At 44.2% G+C, this 12,157-nt stretch overlaps 1 protein-coding gene across 1 annotated transcript; it reads left to right on the top strand.

Annotated features, from left to right (window-relative positions):
• Positions 1-2,928: 2,928 nt before the first annotated feature.
• Positions 2,929-11,734, top strand: gtf3c4 (general transcription factor IIIC, polypeptide 4). Its single transcript, XM_063012084.1, has 5 exons — positions 2,929-3,234; positions 5,175-6,932; positions 8,352-8,482; positions 9,867-9,955; positions 10,131-11,734. The coding sequence occupies exons 1-5, from the start codon at positions 2,929-2,931 to the stop codon at positions 10,193-10,195; spliced, it is 2,349 nt and encodes a 782-aa protein (XP_062868154.1). The 3' UTR covers positions 10,196-11,734.
• Positions 11,735-12,157: the final 423 nt, after the last annotated feature.

Below are 12,157 nucleotides of genomic sequence, written 5' to 3'. Positions count from 1 at the left end.
TCTATCTAACTAACCACAAATAAACAACTTGGGAACGCCCAATGGCAAACTGCCTTACACAAGTCCTTTTCTCACTGTGTCTGTGTGGTTTTACAAGAGTTCTGGTTTCCTCCTACAGTACAAAGATGTGTAAGTTAGGTAATGGTGATGGTGTTTGACATTGAACTTGGAAAAGATGAAACAGGTTTAAGCTATAACTATCTGTCCGGTCATGAATGGAACCAAAGTGTAAAACATGACATTAAAATCCTAGTAAATTTAAAAAAAGTTCATTGTCCAAGAAGCTTCATTCAAGCTGGTTGTTCTCCTACTTGGTTTGATTACTTGGGTCCATCCAAACCCAGACTGGATTGTGCATTGCTTTTACATTAGCCACTTTGATTTCAAATCTTAGAAATGTCACTGAACGTTCAGAATTTCACTGACATCCTGGAGTGTGGAAGCAAATGCAGTAACCTCGAAGATCAAACCCAGGCTCATTGAGCTGTGCAGCAACAATGCTACATGCTGCTCACTGGCTTCTCACATCACCCAAAAGAAAAGAAAAACCTGATCCGTTCTGGACATATAAAGATACATCTAAAATAAACCTCATCTGTTCACATTTATGTCAAAATATATGCATGAGTTTCTTCAACATGCCATTTATCCAGCATGTATATTTTAAACCTCCTCTCATATAAACATTCCTATAAGCTGTCAGAATTCGGCAGGGTAAATCCAAAACAGCTCATTCAATTAGCCAGGTACAAATAGGATACGAATACCAAAAGACACCACAACCGTTGTTTATAACACATAATCTGATAAGCCATACGGTCCTGTAGGAGTAGGCCCGCTCAGACACAGAAACACAATCTAGGAGACAATCAAGGATTGATGAATGTTTAATCCGACAATCCCGCACGTCTAGGAGAGATCATCCTGCTTCAAAACCCACAAACTCAGCGTGGCAGGTTTGTGAAATATTCATCCCGTACACGCTTCATTAAGATTATAATACTCCACGGTTCCTGTTCTCTTATTTATATGATTATTGAAACAAACGACAGAAAGGGGGGAGATTAAAATATTTGTGCCGCCATTAGATATTTGTCTGACAAATTTGTAACAGTTTGTTTTATTACAAAGGAACCTCGTGATGCTAAATATTTCTGACAACATGGCTCTTTGTTTTTCTTCTGAGTGAAGCGCTTTGGTGGGCGTGACAGGATTTTACAGGGATTTAATGCAACCATGCCCTCAATTTTAAAAATGTAAAGTTACATTTTTGTTTGGTTAAAGCTAGGGCTGGGCGCAGCCCCGGTTCTGGACTGCTTTGCTTGGGGGGGCAAAGACACAATTTGGGGGGGCAATGCCCCCCTCAGCCCCCCCCTAGCCCCGGTTCTGGACTGCTTTGCTTGGGGGGGCAAAGACACAATTTGGGGGGGCAATGCCCCCCTCAGCCCCCCCCAGCCCCCCCCTAGCGCCGGCCCTGGCTGGGCGGTATATCGCAAATATCGATATATTCGATATTACTTTTGACACGATATTGAAAATGACCATATTCGTTATATCGAGTGTGCCTAGGATACACAGGTTACCATTTGAGTATGTTTAAAACAGAGCACAAATTATTTATTTATTAGGATTTTAACGTCATGTTTTACACTTTTGTTACATTCATGACAGAAACGGTAGTTACTCATTACACAAGATTAATCAGTTCACACACAGCGACTTCAGACTCGACTCGGACTCGTTACAAATGACTCGGTATCTAGGAAAGTAAAGGCACTGAGTAAAACGGCAAATACACTCGCTAATCTGTTTTTGTTTTTATCTGAACTTACAGATTATTTCTTTATTTCTACGCTACATTTCCAATATATGTTTTGTGTATATTATATTGACTCGTGACTTGACTCGGACTCTAGCCTAAAGACTCGTGACTCGACTCGGACTCGTATTTTGTGACTTGTGAACATCTCTGGTGCTACCCACCGAGCCACCGTTCCACCCCGCACACACCATCGTTAGCAGTGTGTGCCGCTATAGGTAAAATAGACAGCATGAATGAATTTATCAGAACTACAAGGTTTTGTGTTTTTAAGATAACTTATGAACGAAATAAGCTAAAATTATTTACATTGCTAAAAAGTTGACATTTTAAGCTTTCAAATGGTACCTTATTTACCAGCAAGGGATATGTTGACGGTGTAAAACTTACAGATATTAATTCTTGTTAATTTCTGGGCCGTAATACAGGCAGTGACCTGCCATTGTACTTTGTTATGTTTACATTATATCGTATTGTGTCGTATATCACCACTTCTCAAAAATATATATCGAGATATACATATAGTTTTTAGTCATATCACCCAGCCCTAGTTAAAGCTATTTGTGTCTTTTTGCTTTTAATGTGTCAAAATAAAAAAATTAAAAAAAATAAAAAAAAATAAAAAAGGGTTTGAAATATACATTAGCACTTACCTGTACCTCTTTATATAAACATTATATTACATTACATTATAAACTATTAATGTAGCCTGTTAGCCGTTATGGTGCATACATAGCTAACGGACTTTAGGTAGTTTAAAGACGGAATGCAAAATGTACTTTTTACTCCATTGTTCACAGAGAAATTGTAGAACATTGCAGGTCACCAAAATTAATGACAATTATTAGAATTAGAGCAAGATTAACCGTTTGTTGGAGGTGATGATTATATTATTTTGCAAAAGAACGTCGTTAAAAACCGTTAAAACCGTTAAGCTAAGGGGGGTAAATTATTATCTGGCAACACATCGGCAGTTTATATAGCGCTACGGAGTAGAACTGAGGGAAAAACTTGGCAACCCAAGCACGCGAGGGATCAAAATGCATCCCGCCCGTTCCGCCACCGTCACTTCCTGTAGTCGTTGTTGTTGTACTTTTTTGTAAGGAAAAATGGCCGCTTTGGAAGCGAAGCAGAGCGGAGAGGAGGCTGAGGAGGTGTTCGAGGAGACACCGGGACCGGAGGATGATTACTGGGCGGGACTGGGTCCTGTAGTCAAGCGGGAGCCGGTGGTGAAACTGATGAGCGTGGTGAGCGGGCTGGAGGTGCTCACATGGTCGGAGGATCACCGGGTAGCTGCGTCCACCATCAACGGTGTAACTGTGCTGGAGATGATGTGCGATCTTCACACCCAGAGTCCAGATCTGGTGTTTCACCGAACCTTCATCTCTGTACCGGAGTCCGCGTGTGAAATAAAGGCACGTCTTACTGACCACACACACACACACACACACACACACACACACACACACACACACACACACACACACACACACCAAGTTAGTACACTGGTACTGAGGGGTCAGTTTATTAGGAGTTTGCACACATGAATGTCATGATTCATTCATTCTCTGCTTTATCCTGGTCAGGGTCACTGTGGGAATGAAATAATGGACAAAGGGCAGGAAACACCCTGGACATGTCGGCAGGACACACACACACACACACACACGCACACACACATATCAAGTTAGAGCACCAATACTGAGGGGTCAGTTTATTAGGAGTTTGCACACGAATGTCATGATTCATTCATTCATTCTTTCTCTGCTTTATCCTGGTCAGGGTCACAGTGAGTATGAATCACTGGGCTATAAGCAAGAAACACCCTGGACAGGTCGGCAGTCCATCACAGGACACACACACACATCAAGTTAGTGCACTGGTACTGAGTGGTCAGTTTATTAGGAGTTTGCACACATGATTGTCACGATTCATTCATTCATTCTCTGCTTTATCCTGGTCAGGGTCACGGTGGGTATGAGATAATGGACAAAGGGCAGGAAACACCCTGGACAAAGTCACTAGTTCAGCACAGGACACACACTCACACACACACTTATACCTAGGGGGTCTTTAGTATCTCCAATTGACCTGACGTCTCTGGACCGTGTGAGAAAACCCGCTCCAATTGGTCCACCCGAGAATCGAACCCAGGACCATCTTTACTGTGAATGTCATGATTGTGCTGGGATTTGTGCCACAGTGTTTTTGGTCCCTGTGATTTCTAAATGATTGGATCAGATACTGCATTCCTAAATTAGACGGAATATGAGGTGATGCTTGCAGCCGAACGTGCCCTATTTATATGAGCACAAAGAAGTGCACTGGGTATAATCAATCAGTTACAATCACTAACAATTTCAAGAACGTAAGATAGACTGACATGAGAATTATCTACCCTTCCTGCCATGAATATAACCGTGGTGTAAGCACAGCGTGAAACTAAACTAAATAAACAATCACTAACCAGTAAAAAACAGGCCAGACAGATGGAAATAAGATAGAAAAGCATTATAGAACTTTGTACCATTATATTAATAACCCAAGTTGCTGTATGATCATGTTTTTAGTTTTGGAAACCACTGAACCCATGAAATGTGTGATTTTTGACAGTGTGCTCTAATCATTTAGTCTGAGTCTTACAAATTAACTCAAATCCGGAGCCATTTGACATCTCGTCCTTAGTTTTTTAACTGTATGTATGTGAGAAATGCAGATACTTTTAACTGATTACCGAGCATCATTAGTCGATGGTGAACCTTTAATCAACAAGCTTATAGCGAATATTTAAACCCATTCAATATTCCACACACTGTTGACTTTCATGTCAGTATGGCTTCAGGCTTATTTAATAAAAGCCGAGCATAAAGATCTTGTCCAGATCTAGTTTAGCTTTTAAAATGATTATTTAAACCCCATAAGAATTTAAAATACAACCGCTATCTCAAAGCTACTCTAGAAAAACATTATTTCAATTTATTAAGGTCACCAGAGACCGACCTTTATATCATAGCATTAAGGGTGGAGCGGTGGGTAGCACTGTCACCTCACAGCAAGAAGGTCCTGGGTTCGATCCCCAGGTTGAGCGGTCCAAGTCCTTTCTATGTGGAGTTTGCATGTTCTTCCCCCGTGTCTGTGTGGGTTTCCTCCGGGAGCTCTGGTTTCTTCTTACAGTCCAAAGACGTGCAAGTCAGGTGAATTGGAGATGACCATGTTCAAGAGAAATGTTGTATCTTGACAGGTTTAGTCATATCCACACATAAATGTATATAAATGATTGCTGATAGCTGAAGTGAGAGACAGTGTTGCTACTTTTTTACTTCATCATCATTTTAATCAGATTTTCTTCTAACAGGTGGGTTCCGAGGAAGAAGTAAAAAAAGTCAAACAAAAGTTCGAGAACTCTGAAGATCCAGAAGTGATGCAGCTTTTTATGCTGGACAGAATTATGAATCCCCAGGGCGGGGCTCTACAAGGCATGAAGTACACGAGTTGGTCGCCGCTCGGCTGCGACGTGAACGGCCGCTGCGTCCTGGCCTGCTTGACCCTGGACGGCCGGCTCACCATCCAGAGCGGCCACAAGCGCCTGCAGTGGACCGAGCTCATGGACCTTACCGAGCTGTACGGCGACATGCTGAAGTCCAGGAACTACACGCTGCAGACCGAAGGCGTCCCAGAGCGCGCCCTGGACGAGCTGCAGGATCTGGAGGAGCTGCAGAACCGGTACCAGATGCAGACGCCGGTGCGCATGGAGTGGTCCAGCCGGTGCAGTACGCAACACATACAGAACAATAACGAGTGCAAGGCCGTGGAGACCGTCCTCCTGGCTGTGCTGATGGAAAACGGGGACTTGGTGGTGTGGCAGTTTCGTTTGCCCGTGCAAGGGAAGGACTCTGTAGTTTCCTGCAACACGATCAAATCTGGGGTGGCCCTGCCGAGCGTGCTGGCGTGGTGGGAGTACGAGCACGACGGGCGCAGGATGAGCGGCCTGATTGTTGGAAGCACCACAGGCCCTGTCAAAATACTACCGGTCAATTTAAAAGCGGTCAGAGGATACTTTACACTCAGGCAGCCGGTGGTTTTGTGGCAGGAGACGGACAAGATCCCAGTAAGCGACATCAAGTGCGTTTCGTTCTTTCACCCGAAGCAGAAATGCAACTGTAGCCTGGTAGTCGTAGCTCGAGGCCCGTACGTCTTTTGGTGCCTTTTGCTTATCTCCAGAGCTGGCCTCAACGTTCACAACTCCCACGTCACCGGCCTCCACTCGGCGCCCATCACGTCCCTCGGGACATCTCGCAGCGGCGGCTCCATCTTCACCTGCTCCCTGGATGGCACGGTCAAAAAACTGACTCCTGTCTTCACCGACGCCGCTGTTGTCTTCAAGCAGCAGGAAGTGGAACTTCCGGAAGGCGTCCGGGGTCGTCGCATCCACGGCATCGCCGTCAGCCCGAACAGTGCCTACCTTGCGCTCGCGTCCACGGAAGGCATGACCAACGGCCTCCACCCGGTCACCCGCAACTACCTGGTGCAGTTCATCACGTTAAAGATGCCGGACGAGGCGGGATCGGAGCTGCTCGAATCTCCTCTGCAGAACCTCTACAAGAAAGCCGATCTGCTCGACCTCCTGCGATGGCGTGTCGCGCGAGACAAGCGCATCCCTCAGTCCCTCCTGGACGAGCTGGACGAGAAAGCGGCCACCTCCAACTCTATGTACTTTTGGCGACTCAAGCTGTTCTTGCTGCGCATCCTGCACAGGTCCATGCAGAAGGCCCCGGTGAAGGCGCGCTGGAAACCGTCGCACGAGGAGAGCAAGACGTTCTTGGGTGACGAGACAGAGGAGGGCGACACGATGGAAGGGAGCAGGGCGGCCGAGACGACCCTCCCGGACGAGTCCAAACCGAGGGAGGCCGAGGGAGAGTCCGAGGAGGAGCGGATGAACGAGGTGATAGCGTGGATCGAAGGGGTGGAGTCCTATCTAATGCGAGAGCACATGAAGAAGGTTCTGGGAGAGGTGTATCTTCATACGAATATCACTGAGAATACCTGCATCCCCACCAAAGGGATTTGTGATTTCCTGTCCACTGATCCCACCAGTGAAGACCGAGCAGCCGAGGTGGGTACATTTTTGGCATTTAGCAGATGCTTTTATCCAAAGCGACTTACAGTACTGTGATAATATATTGTTTAAGTAATTGAGGGTTAAGGGCCTTACTCAAGGGCCCAACAGTGGAAACTGTCCCCACTTAAAGTAATTGCCTTCCTTAATTTAAGTGGTTTTGTCATCGTTGTGAAGGCATTGTTGCCCAGAATTGCTTTAAATGGAGTTCTGAAATATCTTAAGTATTTACCCATCATCCCTTGTGTCTTCCTCGATGAATCCTCGCGCCCCAGTACAAAACAGGGCCACCCTGAACTACCTACCCTCCCTTTCCTTCCAGTCTTATCAAATTCAAATGAAGCTTTATTGGCATGACAGTCGTATTACCAAAGCTTAGTAACATATTTAGGAAATATAATAAAAAAATAAAGTAAATAAATAAACTTATATTCAGCATCACTGCAAGGCTTAAGTTTAAGATCCTGGTTCAGCACATCAATGAGCTTGGACTTGGTCACTCTGGTCACTCTGAGCACGGTGGCTAAGTGGGTAGCGCTGTCGCCTCACAGCAAGAAGGTCCTGGGTTCGATCCCCAGGTGGGGCGGTCCGGGTCCTTTCTGTGTGGAGTTTGCATGTTCTCCCCGTGTCCGCGAGGGTTTCCTCCGGGAGCTCCGGTTTCCTCCCACAGTCCCAAGACATGCAAGTGAAGTGAACTGGAGATACAGAATTGTCCAGGACTGTGTTTGATATAACCTTGTGAACTGATGAATCTTGTGTAATGAGTAACTATCGTTCCTGTCGTTAAAATCCTAATAAACAAACAAACAACTGAAACATTTAGAATTTCTGAGGTGGATTTGTTGTTGTGCTGATGTGACGTCACATCAGAAATGTTTACGTTGGGACTGGCTTTTGATAAATGGATTCTAGGCCCTGATCATATCAAACTTCTTTTTATTATTATTATTATTATTATCACAGTACATCGAATGTCAATCACAATTCGTAACCTTTGATCCTACAAGAGAAATACATGGCGCTGCAAAGCCATAACAAATTGGTTATCCCTGTGTCATTAGCGTAATCATTTCTGAATATAGAGGTTCGTCGCTCTGACATCAGTATAAAGGTTAATCTTCTGTACGATCTGTAGGTTAAGTCTTTGTCGGCTGGATGTGAGCTGTTAGGAGCGAAATGGGCAGAAAAGTGGAGATGGATATAAAAACTAACAAAACGTGGGTGGTGTTTTAGTCAAAAGAGCTCCTCATTTCAAACTGTTTGCACAAAAAGGAATAAAACTAATTGCATAGAAAGATGGAGGTAGATTAGAAAAGGTCAGATTCCTATTTCTATACATCCATATCGTCTGGTGTGCTTTTTTTCCCCTGTTCTCAATCTTACATCACGTTCTCTCTCTCTCTCTTTTCTTCTCAGGTACTTATCGGTCACATCAATAATAAAATTAACAAGCAGACGTTTCCTGAGCACTGCAGCCTGTGTAAGGAGGTCCTGCCCTTCGCTGACTGCAGACAAGCGTCGTGCACTAACGGACACGTGTGGTATAGGTGAGTCTAATCTCCGGCGTAAAGTTAGACGCCTGCTGTCTAATCGTACGACTTTTACATGGACGCAGCGTGTGCAGAGCTTGTTCTAGATTCAAAATGTGGATTTTAAACCCAGGTCGGCAGCTAGCGGTTTATTTCAAATGTCTTTTTTTGTATAGAAATATACATACAGGTCTACAGTACAGTGAAGCTCTTTTTCATGTGTACCGCATTTTCATTGGACCGGGATTACCATCCGATCGATAGCCCAGGCAGCTCTGGAATGAACTGGAGCATCACTTAAGGCTTTCTTCCCCAGCCATACAACTGCTCTTTTGACTAAATGGGCACAAATTCCCACAGACGTACTTTAAAGTCTTGTGAGAAGCCTGTCAGAAGAGTGGCTGTTGCTATAGCTGAAAAGATCGCATAAAGGTCACTCTATTTTAATGGCATAGATGGCTCGGTGGGCAGCACTGTCACCTCGCAGCTAGAAGGTCCTGGGTTCGATTCCCTGGTGGAGCGGTCCGGGTCCTTACGGTCTAGAGTTTGCATGTTCTCCTCGTGTCTGTGTGGGTTTCCTCTGGGAGCTCCGGTTTCCTCCTACAGTACATAGACGTGCAAGTGAAGTGAACTGGAGATGCAAAATTGTCCATGACTGTGTTTGACATTAAACTTGAACTGATGAATCTTGTGTAATGAGTAACTAGCCGTCCTGTCATGAATGTAACCAAAGTGTAAAACATGCTGTTAAAATCCTAAAAAATAAATAAATAATGGCATAGCTTAGCCAGTGAAAAAATGGTTTTGAGACGTATCATGTTAATTCAGCCCAAGGATCAGACACCAGAAGAGGAAAATGGCATCAGTATGGTAATGGTGGTGTTTAGCCCAGTGGTGGAACTCCCAGGGCTACAGAGATGGTTCTGAGTTAAAAAAAAAAGGTCATTTTTGCACGTTTACTGTATTGAAATACATTTTCCGTTACCTACCTGGTGCTACACAGCACAAACGGCTGGTGCTACACCACAGGTTGCCAAACCAGCCGGTCTGAATGCTTGAGCAAAGCGGAGAGGCTTGAAATTTGTGCAGACACTTGGTTAAAAAGTTAAATTTAAAAACTAAGTCCAATTTGTTTTGAAGTCTGAGCAGAGCCACCCTTAATCAGGATACTATGAAAACATTTGTCAAATACCCAAATACTAAATAAGAAAGACCCTAGTAAAATACTAGTAAAACACTGCTCGTGCCGTGAATTTCACTAGAATGTGCAAACATGGTGTCGAACAAAACAAAAAAAAAAAAAACATCTGAGCAGAGCCTGGTGGTCCTAGGGCAAAAACGGATGGATGAAGTTTCATCGTCCTTAATCTTCTCCCTGTCCTTCATATCCTCTCTGGTTCAGGTGTGGGAGGACGTTTCAGGCGTGTCAGAGCGTGACGTATCGCCGGTGCCTGCTGAGGGACAGCTTAGCCTCCCTGCCACAGCCTGAAGGTAAGACCCGATGACCTCCGCTCCTATTAAACATGCATCGACCGTCGACACCCCGAGTCACATCGGCTAGTCACACTGCCCGAGCGAAACGCGATCGCCGGATCACGTGACCTGATTTCTGGACTTGCCGGACATGCTTCTCGTGTAGTTCCACTTCCTCTGTTTGTCTTTACAGATCCAGAGTGGGTGAAGAAGATCTTAAACGGAGTGTGTATCTTCTGTGATTCGCCGCTGGTCTAGCACACTGGATATAAACAGAACTGAGGTTACAGACGCCGCTGCTACACACCACGCCCTCCCCGAACCTCTAAAACTATTTACAATTTATTTAGAAACGCCATAATGAAACTGTATTATGATACTTTTTTATGGTTCACGGATCACGGAATAATATTGTTATATAGTGACGTACCTTTATCCTGCTGTGGACACACTGAGGTCAAAGGACGACATACACTTGTAGAGGACACTTTTTTTTTTGTTGTTGTTGTTTTTGCATTTGTGGGTTTTTTCTATGAATGAATGATTCTTTATCCCAAAAAAAAAAAACCTTTTTCAAGTTCTTTTATATGTTTCTAATACAATCTACCGGGTTAAAAATATACATAAAGCCACACCGGTCATTAAGGGTGTGTTCGAAAACCTAGGGAGCCTTGCTGTCTTACTGCCTACATAGGCAGCTGCCTCAGTAGAGAGGATTCTAATAAGTCAATGACTTATAAGGCAGATTATTCGAACGCTACTTAGACAGCAATTCCATCGGGTTTCGCATTTAGCATTTAGCATCTTGCCATTCAAACCAATGGGATGGGGTGGCACAGCGTGCTAACATGTCAACTAACATCTCCCTTTGTGTACCAAAAAACGGTTACATTCGCTAACAAGCCCGAACTTGCAAATAAATACACTTGTGCAAGTTTATACAAGATTGCCTTGATCACTAAGGACGCTTCCGATGCTCACTCGTTCTTGAGTCAAAATAACATTGAGATTTTAAGATGCCTAACTAGACAGCATATTAAGGCATCTTGATTTCGAACAGCCTCATTCTCGGGAGCGCGCGTAGGATGACGTAAAATGCGTCTTATGTAGAGAGCTCACTAGCTTTTTCGAACACACCCTAAATGTGTGCCATGGCTTTCATACTGAGTTTGATCGATTAGAGCCGCTGACGTGTGAGAAGTTTGACTGTGGAAGAAGACGTAATTAATGCCAAGAGAAAAAATTCTCTGCCTGGTCAGATGTGATCCTAACAGCACCGAAATCCCATTTTTTTAAAATACCATTTGCTTTTAAAATGGGAAATCCAACAAGCTCATGGTCAGGTGTCCAAATACTTGAATGTTTATCGATGGCATACAGGCTGCACGGTGGCTCGGTTGAAAGCACTTTTGCCTCACAGCAAGAAGATCCTGGGTTCAATTCTAAGGTGGGTTGGTCCGGGTCCTTTCTGTGTGGAGTTTGCATGTTCTCCCCGTAATACTTTTCTGTGTTTTATTTGGATCACATTTGCCCAGTCGGACACATTTCGATTTTGCATTAGGATTGTTTTTGTTGCTGTTTGTATATTTTTGAGCTAGAAGGTCATTTTTGTGCTTTCTAAAGTTTATTGTAGGTTTTCTGATAATACGAATAAGCTGTGAAAAATACCGCTGCTGTTTGATGATTATTTGGGTGTGGGGGGTTGGACAGGATCTGGTGTTTTTATCCAGAATGGGTTAATATATATATAAATATACACCGATCAGCCATAACATTAAAACCACCTCCTTGTTTCTACACTCACTGTCCATTTCATCAGCTCCACTTACCATATAGAAGCACTTTGTAGTTCTACAATTACTGACTGTAGTCCATCCATTTCTCTGCATGCTTTGTTAACCCCCTTTCATGCTGTTCTTCAATGGTCAGGACCCACACAGAGCAGGTATTATTTAGCTGGTGGATCATTCTCAGCACTGCAGTGACACTGACATGGTGGTGGTGTGTTAGTGTGTGTTGTGCTGGTATGAGTGGATCAGACACAGCAGTGCTGCTGGAGTTTTTAAACACCGTGTCCACTCACTGTCCACTATTAGACACTCCTACCTAGTTGGTCCACCTTGTAGATGTAAAGTCAGAGACGATCGCTCATCTATTGCTGCTGTTTGAGTCGGTTATCTTCTAGACCTTCATCAGTGGTCACAGGACGCTGCCCACGGG

This window comes from Trichomycterus rosablanca, chromosome 16 (genome assembly GCF_030014385.1).
Source record: "Trichomycterus rosablanca isolate fTriRos1 chromosome 16, fTriRos1.hap1, whole genome shotgun sequence".
NCBI lineage: Eukaryota > Metazoa > Chordata > Actinopteri > Siluriformes > Trichomycteridae > Trichomycterus > Trichomycterus rosablanca.
Note: the sequence above shows the minus strand (reverse complement) of the source record. Positions and strands in the feature narration are given on the sequence as shown.

What these genes read in the sequence shown, in the direction of transcription:
- gtf3c4 (XM_063012084.1), top strand. Translation starts at nt 2,929, where the DNA reads ATGGCCGCTTTGGAAGCGAAGCAGAGCGGAGAGGAGGCTGAGGAGGTG. An exon ending in AACGGACACGTGTGGTATAG is followed by an intron (nt 8,483 to 9,866) that starts GTGAGTCTAATC and finishes TCTCTGGTTCAG; the next exon opens with GTGTGGGAGGACGTTTCAGG. An exon ending in CTCCCTGCCACAGCCTGAAG is followed by an intron (nt 9,956 to 10,130) that starts GTAAGACCCGAT and finishes TTGTCTTTACAG; the next exon opens with ATCCAGAGTGGGTGAAGAAG.